Source organism: Nyctereutes procyonoides, unplaced genomic scaffold (assembly GCF_905146905.1).
Source record: "Nyctereutes procyonoides isolate TBG_1078 unplaced genomic scaffold, NYPRO_anot_genome, whole genome shotgun sequence".
In the NCBI taxonomy this organism is placed as follows: domain Eukaryota; kingdom Metazoa; phylum Chordata; class Mammalia; order Carnivora; family Canidae; genus Nyctereutes; species Nyctereutes procyonoides.
In genome coordinates, this window is record NW_026575033.1 from 6933493 (window position 1) to 6953907 (window position 20415).

At 37.6% G+C, this 20415-nt stretch overlaps 1 protein-coding gene across 4 annotated transcripts in view; it reads left to right on the forward strand.

The window, feature by feature from the left end:
* Positions 1-309: 309 nt before the first annotated feature.
* Positions 310-20415, forward strand: part of CDK8 (cyclin dependent kinase 8) — a 115427-nt gene continuing 95321 nt past the window's right edge. For all 4 annotated transcript variants that reach the window (XM_055317346.1, XM_055317347.1, XM_055317348.1 and 1 more), the window contains exon 1: positions 310-962. In XM_055317346.1, the coding sequence (XP_055173321.1) occupies positions 835-962 (128 nt within the window). In that variant the 5' untranslated portion in view covers positions 310-834. The remainder of the gene's footprint in view (positions 963-20415) is intronic.

Consider the following 20415-nt stretch of genomic DNA (forward strand, 5'->3'; position numbering starts at 1 on the left):
ACGCTCCCGTATTACCACCGTGTGGGGTGGAGTCTTAGAAGGGGTGGCAACGACGGCCGCCCGTGCATTCTGGGCATTGTAGTCTGGGGCCCTGGCCGCCGTCGGGACAATCCACGTGGTTCATCCAGCGGCAGCTTTGGGCAGTGGCCACCCCGCTTCCTCCACCCGGTCCTCGAGGTGCGGGCCCCAGCGGGGCCGGACCGGCACCGCGGAGCGGGCTGCGGGGAGGCCCGGAGGCAGCCGGAGCCTTCGCGACGTTTTTGCGACAGCCGTGGCCGTGTTCCGCGCGTCCCCTCCCTCCCTCCTCTCTCTGAGGAGGTACCGGCTGTTGTGCGGCGCTGCCTTTCTGTTTGAGTGTATGAGGGAGAGAGTGAGTGAGTGAGTGTGAGCGTGTGTGTGAGAGCGGGTGAGGCGTGAGTGCGAGTGCAAGAGGAGGAGAGCCCGCCGCGCGCCCGCCGCCCCGCCGCTCCCCGCCGCGGGAGCAGAACGCGCAGCAGGAGCGAGCCGGAGCGCCGGCGCCCCGGGAGCCCGCGGGGACAAGGGCAGAGACGCCGCTCCCCACCCCCAGCCCTCGTCCCTCCGCTCCGCCGCGCCCGGGGGAGCCTCCCCGTGCCCCCCCCCTCCCGGCCGGCCTCTGCCCCGCCGTCCCCCTGGATGTCCCCGGCGCTCTCGCGGGGCCTCCTCCTGCTCCTGCCGCATCAGTCAGGCTGGTGCTGCGGCCGCCGGGCGTAGAGCGGGCGGGTTCCCGGGGGCTGCGGCTGCCGGTGCCTCCCCGGTCCCCACCCCTGCCCCCCGGCCCGCCGACCCAGCTCCCCGGCCCCGGAGGCTGTGACAATGGACTATGACTTTAAAGTGAAGCTGAGCAGCGAGCGGGAGCGGGTCGAGGACCTGTTTGAATACGAGGGCTGCAAAGTTGGCCGCGGCACTTACGGTCACGTCTACAAAGCCAAGAGGAAAGATGGGTGAGTGTTTGTGTCGGGGCCGGTGTCCGCGCTGGGCGGCGCTCCCGCAGGCCGGGGCAGGTAGCCCGGGGCGGGGGGGGGGGCGCTGGGGCGCTGGGGCGCCGGGGCGCCGGCGCGCCGGTCTCCCACTTCCTCGGCACCAGCGTCGGGTCCTGCCAGCCAGGTTTGGGGAGGAAGTGCCGTACGAGGGATCCAAGCCCACGCGAAACCCTGCCTGCTGCCGCCGCCTTCGTCCTCTACTTTGCTGGCTAATAGGGAGAAGCGGCATCTACTCCATGGGCTGTACACTTTTCAAGGATTTCGGTTATAGATTTTCAAAGAATCGTAGTAAGACGTCAGCTTAAATGATTTTCGTCGTGGGGGGGGGGATGCCTCGATTTATTATGGTGACCTTCTGGGGGATTTCCTCACGCCTCTGGAGTGAGATCCGTCAGTCTGGAAGGGCAGCTGCGATCCTTGCCCCCACCCGGGTGTGACTGATTTATTACCAAAATCGGATTTTATTTGGGGGGGGGGGAGAAGGCAGCAGGTAAAGGTGATGCTGCAGAGTTCTTCGTCGTGATAATCGGATATGAATGTAGCAGTTGCTATTTAGAGATCATTAACCTGAGTTTTACATAGAACAATGGGGGTTTGGTGCAGGGTGGGTGGTGGGGAAAAAAAGGCAAGGGACAAATAGGGGACTATCTCGTTCAGGCCTGTTCCCCCCAGAATGTAGCAGTCGGCAATGAACTGTAAATAGTCCCTTTGCTTTAAATATTTTCCCCTAGAAATAACTTAATTAAGTCTACGACTGGTAATGCTCTCAATTTAGTTTCTTAAACAGGCAAGTGAAGTGTTCATTTTTCCTTTGTCAGTAGATGAATGTCGTGTAATATTGACAAAAGAGAAGGCAATTCTTAGTTGAGGGGAAAATATATTTTATTGACTCCCTGTTTTCCTCTTGTACAAACGTATGTTGTCTCTATCGCCTTTGACCGTACGGAAAATTGCTGGAAAGATAATGTCAGAGCTTATTATATAATCTTTAGATTTCAGTGTAAACAAAGTAGGTTTATTTGAATATCACTGTTGATTTCTTAGCTACCTTTCAACATTTAAAATGATTGCTTTTTTTTTTTCCCCTCCCCAAATTAGGTAGGAGGGTATGTTCAGAACTATATTAGCGCTAGAAAAATGAAACCATTCATAAAGCTGAAGTAAGTTGGGGGGAGCCATATTTATAAATACTTTAATATTCTGGATATTGGAAAAGGAAGTGTATATTCGACATTTTTCTTAGATTTAGTAAGATATCTTTTTAAAATAACTTAAAAGGGACTCTTAGAGAAAGATAGTGATTCTAATAAATTTAGTATGGTGCATTTCAGTGCTTATATGCAGCAATTAAAGCAGTACAGATATCTGCAAAAGGTCTGGATTTGAAAACTTGATACTCTGTGTGCTGCATGTATTTAAAAGTACTTAGTGGAAGATAATCTGGTGACATTTGAGAAATCATAGACTGGAGATGCCTGCTGTTGACTCTGTTGTTTATATTTTTAATTGAAAAATTCTAATAACATTTTTTTAAAATCACCTTTCTCATATAATATTTTTCAAAATCCTTAAACCATCTCCCTTTCCCCCAATATTATGTAATTTGGGGCATATTCAGAAAATCCCCAATCCCATGAGAGTAGACATGAGAGTAGGACATCTAACTAGCCTGTCATCTGCTTTATAAAATTATGGTGACCTTAAATTATTTTTAATCTCTCTGAGAGAAGCCAGTTTTATTTTCATAAATTAACAGTTTAAGCTAATAAAATGCATAAATTTATTAACTTTGATTTTATATTTTATTTTAAACCTATGATACTGTTTATTGCCAAGAGGTACTTTTAACCACATTTTATACCTCATGGTTAGGTTTTAATTTAGACTAAGAATAGTTTTAGAAGAATTATACAATTTGAAAATAGCTAAATGTATATAGTATATGAACATTTCTTAGGCATTTGTGAAAGCTGAAAAGTAGCATTGCATTTTGGAAAAAAAAATGACTTTATTTATAATTCTTTGGGCTTGTTTTTCAGCAACCTTTAATGATTTTGTTTATAGGATGAACTTTAAAAACATACAGAAGGATCAAATGTCAAGAGAGTTTTAAAATTACTTAAGACAGCTTTGTTTTCCAGAGGGAATATTTTTAGTTTGGCTTCTTATAACCTCCCTCTGGTAAAATACTGCATTTTATTTATGAGGTTCTTTTGATCTTATGTCAGTGAAATGTAATTTAATGCATTTTAGTCCTGGTAAAATAAAATCTGTGGCTGTTTAATCTTTTGTAAAAAGATGATGATGAAATAATTTGTTTCTAGTATTGATTTACTTTCAAATTAAATTATACATTCTGTAACTGAAATTTCTGAAACTGAAGTACTCTAGGAACCCAGACAATTACACCTTCAAAGAGAATCCTGAGATTTACAATAAAATAGGTTTTGTTTAGACATATTTGCCTATTGAAATGAACGTATGTAAATGTTGTATCCTTTCGGTTGTTCAGCAATCATCACAGAACATGAGTACGTAGTAAAAGAATTTAGACCAGAGGAGTTAGCATCTTAAATTACCAAGTTTTAGGAAATAAAACAGCTCTCAGGGTCATTTCTTTCACTTAAAGAGTTATTAATACAGTCCTGCCAGGATCCTACACTTATGTTAAACTTCACATTTTAAGGAATATGGGGAAGGAGGAAATATTTTATTTGAGGCATGATTATATATATGGAAAAAGGGTCTTTTATAATTGTGTTAATTTCAGATTCTAATAGAGTTAAAACATAAATGCACAATAAATCTTGGAAATAATTTGCTCTAACTGTCACCATAAATGAGATAGAGAGTGTCCTTTGTGTCTGAACACCAAAAGGGTACGGTACTCAGTAGGAAGCAAGGAGATTCATTTTCTTTCTGAGTCAGTTGCATTTCCTCTTTGCAGAATTTAGGCAACCAAACTCATTTTGTTCGAAAGAATGGAAAAGTGCAAGAAGATAGAAAACAGTTTGTATTTTTAAATTTTAAACTCTATTTGTAGGGACTGGACATTTCTAGAATTTAAAAATCAATTTGAGATAAGAGTGATCTCTAAAAGAGAAAAGCAAAAGAAATTCTCTTAAATAGTATTCTTAGTTTGCTGGACTCTGTTCAGAAGAACAGATAATATATAATTGGGGTTGTATTTGTGAGAGAGTGAGAAATACAAAGAAAACTTTTGTTGGGGTACTTTTGTAGGCAACGCAGAGATTAGTAGGCAGTAATATTGATAATAGCTAAATTATTGAGTAAGAACGAGGTCCTTGGCAAAGCCCTTTATATTCATCATCCATTTAATCCTCACAAGTACCGTATCAGGACAGTTCTGTTTTGCAGTTTTACAGGTGAGGAAACTCTAAGAAAGGTTAAACTGTTAGAAAGGTTAAATTTGTTCATGGTTATACGACTAATTAAATGTCAGAGCTGCAATTAGGGGATTACAAACAGGTCTCTTACTCCAGAGCCCATGCTCTTAACCATTATGCTTCATATAATACATTAAGATAAATGTAAACCTAGACATGGTGATTTGGTGTTTTAGTTGGTCATTCAGAAAACATGAATACCTTATCATAGTACTAGTCTTTTCAATTAATTTAAAAAATACTTTTTGAATACATTTCTGAACAGCCCTGGTTTTTTCAAGTGCAGCAAGTGTGTATGTAGATATGTGGGTGTATCTTTATGTACACACAAACATGTGTATGTCTACAGATATACACGTGTATTTATGTGTGTAGAGGGGAAACCAAATCTCTAATAAGGGATGTTAAGATAAGAAAGTTCTTTATCTAGTGGGAAAAACTCTTAAGTTGGAGAGACTAGAAAACGGAGTTTGAGTTCAGATTCAGCCTTTGATTGATTACCAGTATGACCTTGGGCAAGTCACTTGCCTTTTGTAAGACCTTGGTTTCCTTATTTGTAAGACTGGAAGATTTGAGTTGATAATTTTTAAGATCTTTTCTAGTATTATGATTTCAGAAAGTAAAAATTATGAATATGTAATACTTTTGCAAGATGAGATAAACAACTACTAAAACAAATTTTTCTTTAAACAATGATACACTTTTATGTTTCTTAAGTGTTGTGCTTTAACATGCGTTCTTACCAGCTTCCTAAAAGAAGTTAACTTCCAAAGACTTGCCAGCTACTTTACCTGTCTTACTACCGTAGCATTCCATCATCTTTATTTCTTCAGATGTCAGGATTTACTGGCTAGCACTTGCTCCCACTCCTGTGAACCATTCATTTGATAGCTAGCACAAGGAACTCTTCTGATTCAGTCTGCTTTGGAGCTTTAACTCAGTTTTAATTCCTTAATTGTGATCAGAACTTGATGGGACCCTTTATTTCCACTGACAGAATCTAATAGTTTTTCTTCTGAATTTTGTTGAACTCTATATCTGTGTTCAATTTGATTTAAGTATTTCTTTAGATGTCAAAATGCCAGATACAACATATATACCCATTACTGAGGATTTTGCATGCCCAATAAGGAATATTCCTTTTAACTTCTAAAAAAATATGATTGAAAGGAACAAGCAGAATATTTACTATGCACTCTGTGTTACTTGCTGTTGAATTCATCTACCTTAGATATTCAGTGCATTCAGATCCACTGTTTAGGCCACTTGGAGGTTTCATGCTTAGATCTCATTTTCTTAGTAGCAAGACTGGCACATTCATTCATTTGGGATTTGTTCATTTGACTTTTCCTTTTCTTTCTTTTTTTTTTTTTTTTTAAGATTTTATTTATTTTGACAGAGCACAAGCAGGGGGAGAGGCAGGTAGAGGGAGAGAGAAAAGCAGGTTCCCCGCTGAGTAGAGAACCTGACATGGGGCTCGATCCCAGGACCCTGGGACTATGACCTGAACCGAAGGCAGACACTTAACCTACTGAGCACCCAGGCGCCCCTACTTTTTGTTCTTCAATTTTTTTTTTTGTTTCTTTCAATATTTGAAGAAACCCATTCAGTCATTCATTAACCAGTATTTATTGGACCCTTTTACATGCCAAGCACTGTCCAAAATATTGGGAATACAAAGATGAGTAAAATATTCCATTAATTGAGGAGGTATCTAATGGGGAAACAAATGTAAAATAAACGAGGCAGCCCGGGTGGCTCAGTGGTATAGCCACCTGGGCCGCCTTCAGCCCAGGGTGTGATCCTGGAGACCCAGGAATCGAGTTCCGTGTCAGGCTCCCTGCATGGAGCCTGCTTCTCCCTCTGTCTGTGTGTCTGCTCTCTCTCTCTCTCTCTCTCTCTCTCTCGATCTCTCTCTGTGTGTGTGTCTCTCATGAATAAATAAAAATCTTAAAAAAATGTAAATAAACGGCAGCAATTTAATAAGCACTATAATAATTAATACAAGGTGCTGTTGGAACACAGAGATGGAAAGTCCCAACTGCTTACTTAGGGTTTTTAAGGAAAGCTTCTCAAAGAAGGCAACATTTTGTTTGACTCCTAAAAGATGGGGAAGATCTCATCAGGAAGGATGTTTTAAGAGGACTGGGATAAAAAGGAATGCTTTTGCTTTTTTATTATGCTCTTACAGACCCCAGCAAATTTTGTGCATTTGAATTTTTTCTTCTCACGCCTTACTTCTTCACATCTTTCTGCCTTTGAACTCCTGCTGTATGTGTTGTATTATGTACATGCACTACAGATGGTCCGTTGTACCCACTGCACACGATGAGGTTTCTGTTATTTCACAGTGAACACCTTAATTCTTTGTGTGGCAGTTTTCCATCGGAAGAGTGTTGCTGAATCAGAGTACAAGCAGCCTCTGAAATTCAACTGTCTGACATAAGAATTTCTCTCTCATGTGTAAAGCTGTCATGGCAGAAATCCATTTTGGTTACAGCTCTGGAGAGCAGATGATTCTACCTTGGTCTCACCTTCATGAAGAGCAGGGAGCCAGAATTTTCTATGCTGCAAGATGGTGGTGGCAACAAATTGGAGGGGAATTTCTCTTGTTGGAATCTGATGTGTGAAGAAGAGATGGGAGGGAGGTAGGGGAGATGGCTTCCAGCATCCTGGATTTCAGCTAAGAAAATAGAAATAATGAAAGATTATTATAAATTATTATAGGCTATTTGCAAACTTACCTACTTTTAAAAAAATTATTTCTCTTAGCAGATGTGTTTAGAATTATGATTTATAAACATTTAAAATGTTACCCATATGTAAGTTGGGAACTGTATATGCCAAATCAGTATATGCCAAATATTATCTCCTATGGCTGGTGTCATCTTTCTTGTAGTGCCTTTTGTTGTTGAATCTAGTCCTCATTCTCTCTTTATTCTTTTTTTATTGTTTTTCTGTTCTTAGTTGCTGCTAGAGAATGAAAATCCTTTGCCCTTTCCTTCTTCAGAACAATTTGTAAATCCTTTCCTTCACACCAGCTTAGGTAGGCCTTGGTCATCTCTTTGTTACTTAGAAACTACTAAGATATTTTTTGTTTTTACATATGGCTTGTTACTTCAAGGTGGTTCTTGTCACTAAAAAATGACCATCAGCTGTTATTTTGATCTTAATACTTGAAGACCCTTTAGTGTCATGATTCTTAAGATTCTTCAGTATGGTTGTTGTCAAAGTCACCAAACCAGTCCGTGCTGTAGTAAGCTGCCTTTACTGATGGAATTATATCATGTCCTTCAGATGTGTTATGGCAGAAAAAAAATGTCTGAGAACCCCCTTTTTAAAATTGATATATATTACATACCATAATATTCACCCTTTTAAAGGGTACAATCTACTGCTTTTTGGTACATTCCCAAGGCTGTGCACTCATTACCCCTCTCTAATTCCAGACCATTTTTATTGCCCCAAAAAGAAACCCCATATCAGTTAGCTGTCACTCCACATCCCTTGTCTTCCCAGCCCCTGGCAACCACTAATACACTTTCTTTTTCTATGGATTTACCTATTCCAAACATTTCATATAAATGGAATTATACAGCGTGTGGCTTTTTTTTGTTTTGTTTTTTTACTTAGCGTAATGTCTTTAAGGTTCATCTATGTTGTGTATGTATTAGTATTTCATTCCCTTTTATGATTGAATAACACTGAATCGTATGAATATACATTTTGTTTACCCATTCATTAATTGGTAGATATTTGTTTTACTTCTATTTTTTGGTTATTATGAATAATGCTGCTATAACATTCATGTTTGAGTTGTGTGAGTATTTGTTTTCAGTTCTCTTGGGCATATACTCAGGTATGTTTAACTCTATGTTTAGCTTTTTGAGAAAACCGCCAAATTTTTTCAAGGCAGCTAAGAACCACTTTTGAGTAGCTTTATCTTGTCTTTAGTTTAGGACCAAGATCTTTGTCGTTTGTGAGACCTGACTATCCTATCTTATTCCCAGAATATTGTTCACACCTTTCTCCATTGTAGTGATTCTGAAATAACAGATTAATACAGGTGCTCCTTCATCAAATCAGATTATCATTCTGAACTTTGTCTCAGGCAGGACCTTGTGCTGGAAATTTTTCCCTCCAACTGAGGTAGGTTCTAACATTTAGATTCAGAAATCCTAACTACTTTATCTTAACATACAACTCCAATAATTACCTCTTCACTCATCACCTCACAAAACATATTTAGTCCTTCATAGATGTATTATGTAACTACTTCAGTGTATATGTGGTTAATGTTTATATGTCCTTTGGGTCTATCTGGTGAATGTTTATGGGTTAGATATTATAGATTTCCTCTAGGGCAGTATAATTGTGTTCCCCTCAGTTCCTGGCACATTGCCAAATGTTGACAGGTATTTAATACTTTTTTTTTTGGTGTACATGAAATTCATGTTTGAAAGCCTTCCTTTTAAGTTTGCTGAAATTAAAAACTTGAGCATATTATAGGAGACTAAAAAAACATCTTGTGAAAATACTCAGAGAAGCAGAATTTGGTACCAGGAGCAGAATTGAAGAAAACCAAAAACCAAGGGCAGGGCAAACTTTGTTAATCAGCTGAACTAAATACAAATCATAGGTATTTAGGGATCCCTGGGTGGCTCAGCTGTTTAGCTCCTGCCTTCGGCCCAGGGTGTGATCCTGGAGTTCCAGGATCAATTCCCGTATCGGGCTCCCTGCGTGGAGCCTGCTTCTGCCTCTGCCTGTGTCTTTGCCTCTCTCTCTCTGTCTCTCATGAATTAAAAAAAAAAAAAAAAAAATCTTTAAAAAAAAAAATCGTAGGTATTTGAAACATTGAACCATTACAAAGAATAAAGGTATTTTCTGAATTAGACCTAGTAAATAAATCAGTTTAAATGGGCATCAAACTAGCATTTCTAAATTTAAGGAAATTATAATTAGTCTCAGAACCAAGTTGACATTTTTGTTTAAACTCCATGGTGGTTTGATATTTGAAGTTTACTTTTGTTATGTGAATACAAAATTATTTAGACTACTACTCGAGGTAATTCAGTTACTCTTTTTCCTAGACAGCTCTTTAAAATCTATAGCTTTATTATAGCTCATGAATTCTAACAAATAATCATCGTAAGGAGAGGAAATCTTTATGTCATGATGCAAGGCCCAGTCTATGTGTTTCTAGACACTTGGATTTAGAGGTTGTCCAGAGAACTAAAGGGATTAAAAAAACCTAAAACTTGTCCATCAGTGGTATGTTTTATGCTAACTGGGTCATATTTCTGGGGAAAGCAGTTAAGTATTGAAAAATGATTTTTAAGGCTTCTGCTTTAAGGGGTTTCTATTGTGAAAATTAAGTTCATGTGGAATAAAATTGTTTGGAGTTTTTTTCACTTTGTGAAACCATCCTTTTAAGCACATAAACTCTCCTAATATATTTATCACATGACTCAGTCTCCAAAAAAATGTCAAGCATAAAGTCAAGAATACTTGTAATTTGTTTTCGAATGTTGACTTAACATTAAAGATTCTTTTAAATGTAAAATCAAATCATTTAAATATTTGACATTTCATTATAGTTTCCCTTTAGCTGTAGTTTTTGTTTTATTTTTGGTAAAAAAACATTTTTAATGTGTTTAAAAAACATTATTTGCTTAATATCTGTAATATGTCAGGTTCTGTGCCAGAATGAGTGAGGGTTGGGGAGTTACAGTACAGGCTAGAGGGGCAGCATCTGGTTCCAGAATTGTTTATAAAGGAAGGGTTTCTATCTGGTTGAAAAGGGAGTGTGTAGGGGTTGTATGGTGTGTAGTAAACACGTTTTAATTTAAATTATTTATTTGAAGTGATTTCAGGAACTTTGATGTCGTGTTGTAGGAGGGAAGGCTAAAGTTCTCTCCACAACCCTTTGGAGCCACTGCTGAGCAGCATTTATGAAGGAAAGATAGTATGGTAAAGAAATTGAAAGAGTTCCAATGCCAGATCTTAGTAGTAATGGATGAGGTGAGAGGTATAAAAAATTCAGTTGGAGAAGTGGGGTCTTAGAAATCACGTCAGGGTCTTCGTTTTTCTTTTTCTTTTATACTGCAGACAATAGGACCATTTGTAGGATTTTAAGCAGCTAGTAACAAGTTCAGATTAAGTATTTTAAAAGATTGCTTGGCAATACATTCAGAATAACTTCCGGGAACTGGGGTTAGGAGAATGTAATAGTAATCTAGGTGGGAGATTTTGGAGGTTTGAATTAGGATATGATCAAGGGAACGAGGAACAATTGATAGGATATGTTAATTTACTGGATGTGAGAGAGAAAGAGGTAAGGACTGAGGAGAAGGCTCTCGGTTTCTGGTATGAGCTGTGGGATGTTGCCATTCACACAGCCAAAACAAGAAAAGGAGCAAGTTTGAGTTTTGATGTATTAAATTTTGTGTACCTGTTAAACATGTAAGAAGAAATGTCCATTAGGCAGATACATGAGTCTAGTGCAAGAGAGAGAGCTGGGTAGAGATAAATTTGGGAGTTACCAGGTACTTGAAGCTTCACAAGATCTTAAAATTGCCTAGGGAAAGTGTAGAGTGAGAAGTCCTAGGATAGAATGTAGGAAAAAAGATGGTTCATCCAGGAGGCCAGTAAGTTGAGTCCTGAGGAGGACAAAACTCAGGATCAACCACATTGTGCAACAGGATTTGTGCAGTGTATAGCTTATTGGCTATAAACTTGGAGAAAAACCAGGACCTTGTCAGTAGAAGCATAATAGCTAAGGAGAGAGTGTTTTCAGAAGGAGTGGTAGGCATACCTTATGCCACACACAGAGCAGGGGAGATAATGGTGTTCAGGCTAAGTAATGTATTTTAAACAAAAGAAAAATTCAGTGAAAGATTTTTGGACACTAGACCTGAAATTATATCTCACTTTGTAGATTTTATCCAAAATGTTTTGTGGCACTTTTATGGGTAGCCTTATCATTCAGGGCCAAGCAGTGAAAAACTTTACTTCCATCTTTGTTCTATATTAGCTGTATTATTGAAGCTAAATGTGTAGAAACTAGCTTGCTATTTCTTTGTTAGTTTGTTCTTTCATTCCATACTCTTCAAGACAGTTTATTTTTTAAGTAAAATAACTTTTTTCCCTCTGATTATAAAAGTGTAAAGTTCATTGTAGAGAATTCATAGTCCAGGGAGACCTGGGTGGCTCAGTGCTTGAGCATCCGCCTTTGGTTCAGGTTGTGATCTCGGGCTCTTGGGATCGAGTCCTGCATTGGGATCCCCACAGGGAGCCTGCTTCTCCCGCTGCCTTTGTCTCTGCCTCTCTCTCTCTGTGTCTCTCATGAATAAATAAATAAAATCTTAAAAAAAAAAATTCATAGTCCAGAACTGTATACAGAAACTAAAAGCCTGAACTCTACTACTAGGAGACAATTACTATTTTCTTTATCATCTTCACAGATAACACTGTAAGTAGAGATTAATGAAATCTATTATGATCTTGCTTTTTTATTCAAAAATATTATGCATCTTTTCCTGTCAATAATTACAGCTTTAAATAATCAGTTTTAATTATTGCAGTCATTACACATGTATGAATGTAAATATATATCTGGTGAAACAGTTCTCTAGTGATAGAAAAAATTTAACTAGTCTCCAAATTTTACCCATTAGTTATCAAAGGATCTCCTAGAAAATGTGTCTGCAGTTCTCCAACTGTAGCAAGTCCTTGAACCAGTTTCAGGGTCAAAGGTTTTATACTTCAAACAACTGTCTTTTTATTATAAAATAAGATTGGGCTATATAGGTCATATATCCTCATGATAAAAACTCAAATCATATATAAGGATAACTAAGAAAATCTAAGTCTCCCTCTTTAGGACGATCATTGTCAGTGGCCCCTTAAATATATGCATATAGAAGCATATATATGTATGGGTAGACTTTAAAATTTATTATGATACGTCATTCATTTTGAGCAGACAGTACATGCATATGAAAAAAAAATGTAAGTACACTGAGGAAGTTTAAACTGAAGAGTTCTCACTCTGTCTCCTCTAGCCACTCAGGTCCTCTTTCCAGAGCTTTTCACGGATAGCTTTCTTGTGTATGCTCTCCAGTTTGTGGAAACAAACATCTTTTGACTTTGTTTATGTTACTGTTTTTCATGTACAACTCTTATTTTTATGAAGACACATTTATCATTCATTTCTTTAATGGCTGCTGGGTTATGTGTCAGAATTAGTTAGAAAGGTCTGTATGTCATTATCTTTAAACACAAATTGTATGGTACTGTGTATATAATTCTGTGCCTTTTTCCAGTTTTATGTTTTGGTGATCAGTACCTGCACATATGACACAGTTCATTGCATCAGCTCATAATCTCGTTTTTTTTGTTGTTTTTTAAAGATTTTATTTATTTATTCATGAGAGACACAGAGAGAGGGAGAGACACAGGCATAGGGAGAAGCAGGCTCCCTACAAGGAGGTTGATGTGGGACTCAATCCCAGGACCCCGGGATCATGGCCTGAGCCAAAGGCAGACACTCAACTGCTGAGCCACCCAGGCATCCCTCATCATCTCATTTTATGGATATAATGAAATATATTGGTCTACTTGAAGGACATTTAGATTCTTTCACTTTTTTGTGCTCCATAAAAGCACTTCAATAAATGTCCTTTACATCTGTCTGTGCACACAGCATTCTCTCAGATGGGAACAGAGCTTCTCAAGTCCCCAAAATTTCCCACAGAGATATTTGCTGTGGCTGATACCCCTGGCAAAGAGTAAAGTTTTCATGAAGCAAAAGAAGCTCCTTTGCCCTATCTACAGAGACTTTCAGTCCTCCTGGCTTTCTCTCAGTGGTCCTAGAAGCTGGTCATTATGCCCATACACAAGTCACTGGTAATAACTCTGGTACATCACTGCAGGACTGGTGAAGTGCAGGTCAGTTTCTCAGGAATAAGTCTTAATAGACGTGGGTTAAGGTTCTTCTGTGGGCCAATCTTAGTCTTCTAAAAAGGTTCCACCAATTACATTCACATCAGACTCCAAAAGCAAAACTTATTTGAAAGAAAGAAGTGGGAATAGATACAGTAATGATATGTTTGAATCATGGGGGTTAAACACATTGTAAAGTTTAGATTATTTTTTGGGAACTTTTGCTTTGAGTTTTCTTTCCCCACATAGTCCTGTGTATTTTAGATTATTTGTTGGGATAGAAAAATTTAAGAGCCATGTGGATGTTTAAAGTTATAGTCCTTATTATGTTTACATTTTATTTTATGTTCATTTCATCAAATTTCTGTATTCCCACTTAATTCTGCTGGTACACTTTGTTCCTATTACAAGTTACTAATGCTCTGGATGTGTTCTACCTCTAGCCACTTCACACTGACTTACTTTTACTAGAAGATTCCTTCCATTTCCTGTTACTTGGCTTTGGTCATCCTTTCATTCTTGCCCAGCACTGAGCTTCTCCCAGTCTTTTCCTTTCTCCCCCTTTTTTGGCTTACTTTTTCTGTGTGTGTCTGTGTGTTTTAATTTAATTTCATTTTACTTAAAGTCAGTTAATTAACATATAGTATATTATTAATTTCAGAGGTAGAGTTCAGTGATTCGTCAGTTGCACATAACACCAAGTACTCATTCCATCACATGCCCTCTTTAATGTCAATCACCCAGTTACCCCATCCTCCCACTCTTCCCTTGCCCCCCCCCCCCCCCAGCAGCCCTCAGTTTGTTTCCTATGGTTAAAAGTCTCTTGTGGCGGATGCCTGGGTGGCTCAGCAGTTGAAGGTCTGCCTTCAGCCTGGGGCGTGATCCTGGAGTCCTGGGATCGAGTCCCACATTGGGCTCCCTGCATGGAGCCTGCTTCTCCCTTTGCCTGTCTCTGCTTCTCTCTTTCTCTCTCTCTCTCTCTCTCTCTCTCTCTCTCTGTGTGTGTGTGTGTGTGTGTTTCTCATGAATAAAGAAATAAAATCTTTTTTTAAAAAAGATGTAATTAGAGGAGACAAACCACAAGAGACTTTTTTAAAAAGATTTTATTTATTTCATTTTTTCTGATGGCTGAGTATTCCACTATATAGATAGATAGATAGATAGATAGATAGATAGATAGATAGATAGAAGATAGATAAACCCCATCTTTTCTACTCATTCATCTGGGCTCTTTCCATAGTTTGGCTATTGTGGACATTGCTGCTGTAAACATTGGGGTGCAAGTGCCCCTTCGGATCACTACATTTGTATCTTTTGGATAAATACTTAGTAGTGCAATTGCTGGGTCATAGGGTAGCTCTATTTTTAACTTTTTGAGGAATCTTCATACTGTTTTCCAGAGTGGCTGTACCAGCTTGCATTCCCACAAGCAGTGTAAGAGGGTTCGCCTTTCTCCACATCCTCACCATTTGTTGTTTCCTGACTTGTTAATTTTAGCCATTCTGACTGGTGTAGAGTGGTATCTCACTATAGTTTTGATTTGTATTTCCCTGAGGTCAAGTGATGTTGGACATTTTTCAGGTGTCTGTTGGCCATTTCTATGTCTTCTTTGGAGAAATATGTTTATATCTTCTACCCATTTGACTGGATTATTTGTTTTTTGAGCGTTGAGTTTGATAAGTTTATAGATTTTGGATACTAGTCCTTTATCTGATAAGATATTTGTAAATATCTAGTCACATTCTGTAGATTGTCTTTTGGTTTTGTTGACTGTTTCCTTCCTGCGCGAAAGCTTTTTATCTTAATGAAGTCCCAATTTGCTTCTGTTTTGTACTGATTCTGGTGTTGGTCTTGTGCTTTTCCTGTCTTGGTCACCTGTCTTGGTGACCTCTTGGCTTGCCTCCATAGACTGAGAAACTGGAGCTCATTATGCTGCCAATGGAATTGCTTGACTTTGTGTGTTCAGCAGAGGTAATCATTCATGGTAGATAAGCAGGCAGATGATTATCTGTAAGATAATTCTGATGCATTTAAATTTTGAAGTGATTTTTATTAAAAGTTTTAAGTACTGTAAAAAATAATTCTTCTTTATAGATTTAATTTCTGCTGAACAGAAGTTGGGAAGGTATTTACTCTGTATACAGAGATACAAAGCTAAGAAATGCACAAACATTTTATTTTATTTTTTAATGTATTTATTTATTTGACAGAGAGAGAGAGCATAAGCAGGGGGAGCACCAGAGGGAGAGGAAGAAGGAGACTCCCCACTGAGCAGGGAGCCTGACATGGGGCTCAATCCCAGGATTCTGGGACCATGTCCTGAGCCAAAGGCAGACACTTAACCGACTGAGCCACCCAGGTGCACCTATCTTCTTATCTTAAAATCTATTAGTATAAATGAGTCCAGCTCTACTTGAAAACTTAGACCAGATATCATGAAGCTGAAAAGTTGCTATTGTCCTGTTTTAGCCAAGACTAGCTGACCTTTGCATATCTTTAGCCTTGTGATGAGTTAGACTTGGAAGTACATAAGTGGAAAAAAAACAAAACAAAACAAGGAAATCTATCAAAGTAGCATGCACATCTCATAGTTCATCTGTTTGTCTTCTGGGTTTTTGTTTTTGTTATTTTGGTTTGGACCATTCAATTCTAAAAGGTATTTCAGCCTGATGTTCTTTAAGTACTTTAGGTTTTCAGAGCAATCAAAAACTAAGTATAACACTTTTAAACCTTATTGATTCTGATCATGGAAAGTCTTTGTTTCTATTGCACTTTGTGTAACTGGACTCACTGGAGTGGAAATATGTTTGCTGGTTCTCACATCAAAATGCGGTACAATTACATTTTGCCTTGGTGAAATCTTGTACTATAATTATCCCAGAACATTTTGGAATGTAAGATAACATTTGCCACTAGTTATTTATTTTAAAAGTGTTTAAAAGTACTTTTGATTAAGTTGCAGTGTACTAAGTAGGGATATTAAATCCCAGTTATCTTTATGGGGAAAATATTAATGATACCTTCCAAGAAGTTACAAATTTATAGTTCGTATTTTTTTTTTTAAAGTAGGCTCCATGTGGGGTTTGAACCCACAACCCTGAGACCAAGACCTGAACTGAGATCAAAAGTCAGACAAACCGACTGAGCCACCCAGGCACCCCCATAAAAGTTTGTTATAGCTTTATGGAGATAAAATTCACGTACTATACACTTAACTTATTTTAAGTGTACAATTCACTGTTTTTTAATATACTTAGAGGGTTGTGCAGTTATCACCACAATCTAATTTTAATTAGAATTAAAGAATTAAAGGGCCAGAATGTTTTTGGCCCTTCTAAAAGAAACCTTGTACCCATTAGCAGTCATTCCCCTTTCCCTTCAGTCCTGTAGCCCTTTGCAACCACAAATCTGCTTTCTGCGTCTTGATTTGCCTATGGTGGACATTTCATTTAAATGAAATCACACAGTATGTGGTCTTTTGTGACTGCCTTCTTTCACTTAACATAATGTTTTCAAGGCTCCTCAGTGATTTAGCATGTATCACATTTTGTTTAGTCATTTATCAGTTGATGGATATCTGAGTTGTTACCACTTTTTGGTTATCATGAGTAATGCTAATACAAACATTGGTGTACAACTATTTGAGTTCCTGACTTCAGCTCCTTAGGTATATACCTAGGAATGGAATTGATGGATCATATGGTACTCTGCTTAATTTTTGAGTAACTGCCAAACTATTTCCACAGCGGCTGCACCATTTTTACATCCCTACCAGCAATGCACTAGGGTTCCAATTTCTCCACATTCTTGGCCAACACACATTTTCCTTTTTTTTTTTTTTAAAGTATAGCGATCCTTATGAGTATTAAGCGGTATCTCATTGTGGGGTTTTTTTTCATTGTGGTTTGATTTGCATTTCCCGAATGACAGTGATGTTGAGCATCTTGTCGTGTATTGACCATTTGTATATCTTTTTGCGAAAACATCAAATCCTTTGCTCATTTTAAGATTCAGTTATCTTTCCATTATTGAGTTATAGGAGTTCTTTTTAATATTCTGGATACTAGATCCTTATCACATACATGATTTGCAAATATTTTTCCCACTCTGAATTGTCTTTTTACTTTCTTTTTGGTGTTCTTTATAGCACAGAAGTTTTTAATTTTGATGCAATCTAGTGTATTTATTTTTCCTTTTGCCACTTGTGCTTTTGGTGTTGTATTCAAAACCTACTGGCCGACCCAAGGTCACAAAGACTTAATGTTTTTTCCTAAGAGTTTTATAATTTTAACTGTTAGATTTAGATCTGTGATAAAATTTGAATATTGTGGGATTGGGGTCCTAACTTTGTTCTTTTGCTGCTTGTGGACATCCCAGGATCTTTGAATTGGGCACCTTTGTTAAAAATCAGTTGCTCCTAAATGTAGGATTTTTTTCCTGCACTCTCAGTTAGTTTTACTGATCTGTATGTTTGTTCATAAGCCAGTATTACACTACATTGATTATTGTCCGTTTTTAAATTGGGAAGTTTGAGTGCTCCAATTTTGTGCTTTTTTTCCAAGATTTTTTTTTCATTTTTTTATTTGCAGTAAAATACGCATAATAGAAAATTTACTATTTTAACCATTTTTAAGTATACAATTTACGGATATTAAGTACATTCTTATGTTCAGCCATCTCTCATCCATCTCCAGAACTGTTTTCATCTTACAAAATAGAAATTTTGTATCTGGTCAAAAATAACTCCCCCTTCACATCTCATCCCAGCCTGGAAACCTTCATTCTACTTTTTGCATCTATGATTTTACTGCTTTAAGTACCTCATATAAGTGGAATCATACAATATTTATCTTTTTGTAACTGGTTTATTTCACTTAGAGTAGCCTCAAAATTCATCTATACTTTAGCATATATCAGAACTTTCTTTCTAAGGCTAAGTCATATCTCATTGAACTTATAGACCACATTTTACTTACCAATTCATCCATTGAAAAACACTTGGGGTAGCTTCCACATTTTAGCTACTGTGAACATAGCTATACGGATAGTCCCTCAAGACCCTCCTTTCAGTTCTCTTGAATGTAAAACCAGAAGTGGAATTGCTGGATCATGTGGTAATTCTGTTTTTAATTTTTTGAGGCATTGCCATACTGTTTTCCACAGTGACTCTACCATTTTACATCTCCACCAATAGAGCATAGGGGCTTGTTTCTCCACATCCTTGCCAACACATATTATTTTCTGGTTTTTGTTTGCTTTTATAGTAGCCATCTTAATGGGTATCAGGTGATACCTCTGATTTTCATTTCCCTGGTGATTAGTGGTGTTGAACATCTTTTCATGTTTTTATTAGCCATCGTGTAAGTTCTTTCGAGAAGTGTCTGTTTAGATCCTTTCCTCATTTTTGAATTGGTGGTTTATTTTTTGTTGTTGAGTTTTAGGAGTTCTCTCTCTATTCTGGGTATTGATTCCTTATAAATGAATTGTAAATATTTTCTGCCATTTTACAGGTTGCCTTTTTACTCTATGGATATTATCTTTTGATACACAGATTTAAAAATTTTTTATGAAGTCCAATGGCTATTTTGGATTTTCCTTTTTTTTTTAAAAATTTTTATTTATTTATTAATGAGAGACACACAGAGACAGGCCCAGACATAGGCAGAGGGTGAAACAGGCTCCCTCTGGGGAGCCCAATGCAGGACTCGATCCCAGGACCCCGGAATCATGACCTGGGCCAAAGGCAGATGCTCAACTTCTGAGCCACCCAGGTGGCCCTATTTTGGTTTTTCTATTTTCTATTTGTTGTTTTGTTTTCTGTGTCTTTGGTGTTATATCCAAGAAATTACTGCTAAATCCGATGTTGTGAAGCCTTCATCCCATGTTTTCTTCTAAGAGTTTTATAGTTTTAGGTATTACATTGAGGTCATGGATCTATTTTGGGTTAGTTTTTGTATATGGTGTTAGGTGGTGGTCCAGCTTCATTTGCATGGATATCCACATTTGCATGTGGATGTCCATATTTCAACCACTTGTTGAAAAGATCTTTTCCTCCATCAAGTGTTCTTAGCACCCTTATCAAAAATCATTTGACCATACATGTAAGACTTTATTTCTGGACTCTTTATTCTTTTGGTGTATGTTTGTCTTTATGTCATTACTAGACCATTTTGAGAACTGTAACATTGTAGTAAGTTTTGAAATCAGGAGTGTCAGTTCTCTCTAGCCTTCTTCTTTTTCAAGATTGTTTAGACTATTCCGTGGCTCATAAAGTTTAAATTCTGATTATATTTGGTATTTTTAACTTTTCTGATAGGTTAGGATACCTTAGACATGTATGTTTGTGAATGGGTCTAGGTTATTACTAAGCTTTCTGGGTAACTGGTTCACTTTTTATTTGCCAAACATTTTTTTTTAATCATTGCGGATGAAAATCCTCTTAAAATGTATTATTTAATTTATATGTATTTCGTATGTATTGGCTTCTGTACCAAATAGTTGAGTTTTCATAATTCATCTGCCTGTGTTGTTTTCTTTTATTCCTCTCTTGTCAGCTCTCACCTAAAAAAAGAACTTAATGCTTTTTAGATTATGGGAGTAATGGAGTATCAGTTGTAGAAAATGTGGATAAATTTTAAGAAGATAATAAAATTCACCCTAATTTAGCCAGACTTTTTTCTTCTAAACATGTTTTAAAATCAAATTATATTGTGCCTATTATTTTAAAACCTGCTTCATTCCCTCACCAATAGATTGTGCATATTCCATGTTATTAACCATCTTTCTGTTAGGGTTTTTTTTTTAACATTTAATTTTTACATTCCAGTTTTTCTTTGCAATTTTGAAATTTTGTTGCTACATCTTTGTAGATATCCATGATTTTATCTGTAGGAAAATTTCTAGAAGTGGCTTTGCTGGATCAGTTTTTAATGTTTTTGATATATAAGGCCTGATTTTCTCCAATAAAGTTTGAACTTATTGGTAATCTCATTCACAATAAACAGGAGTTAATATTTATCACTTTCTTAATTAGTATCTTTATTGTTTAATTTTAAAAATAACTT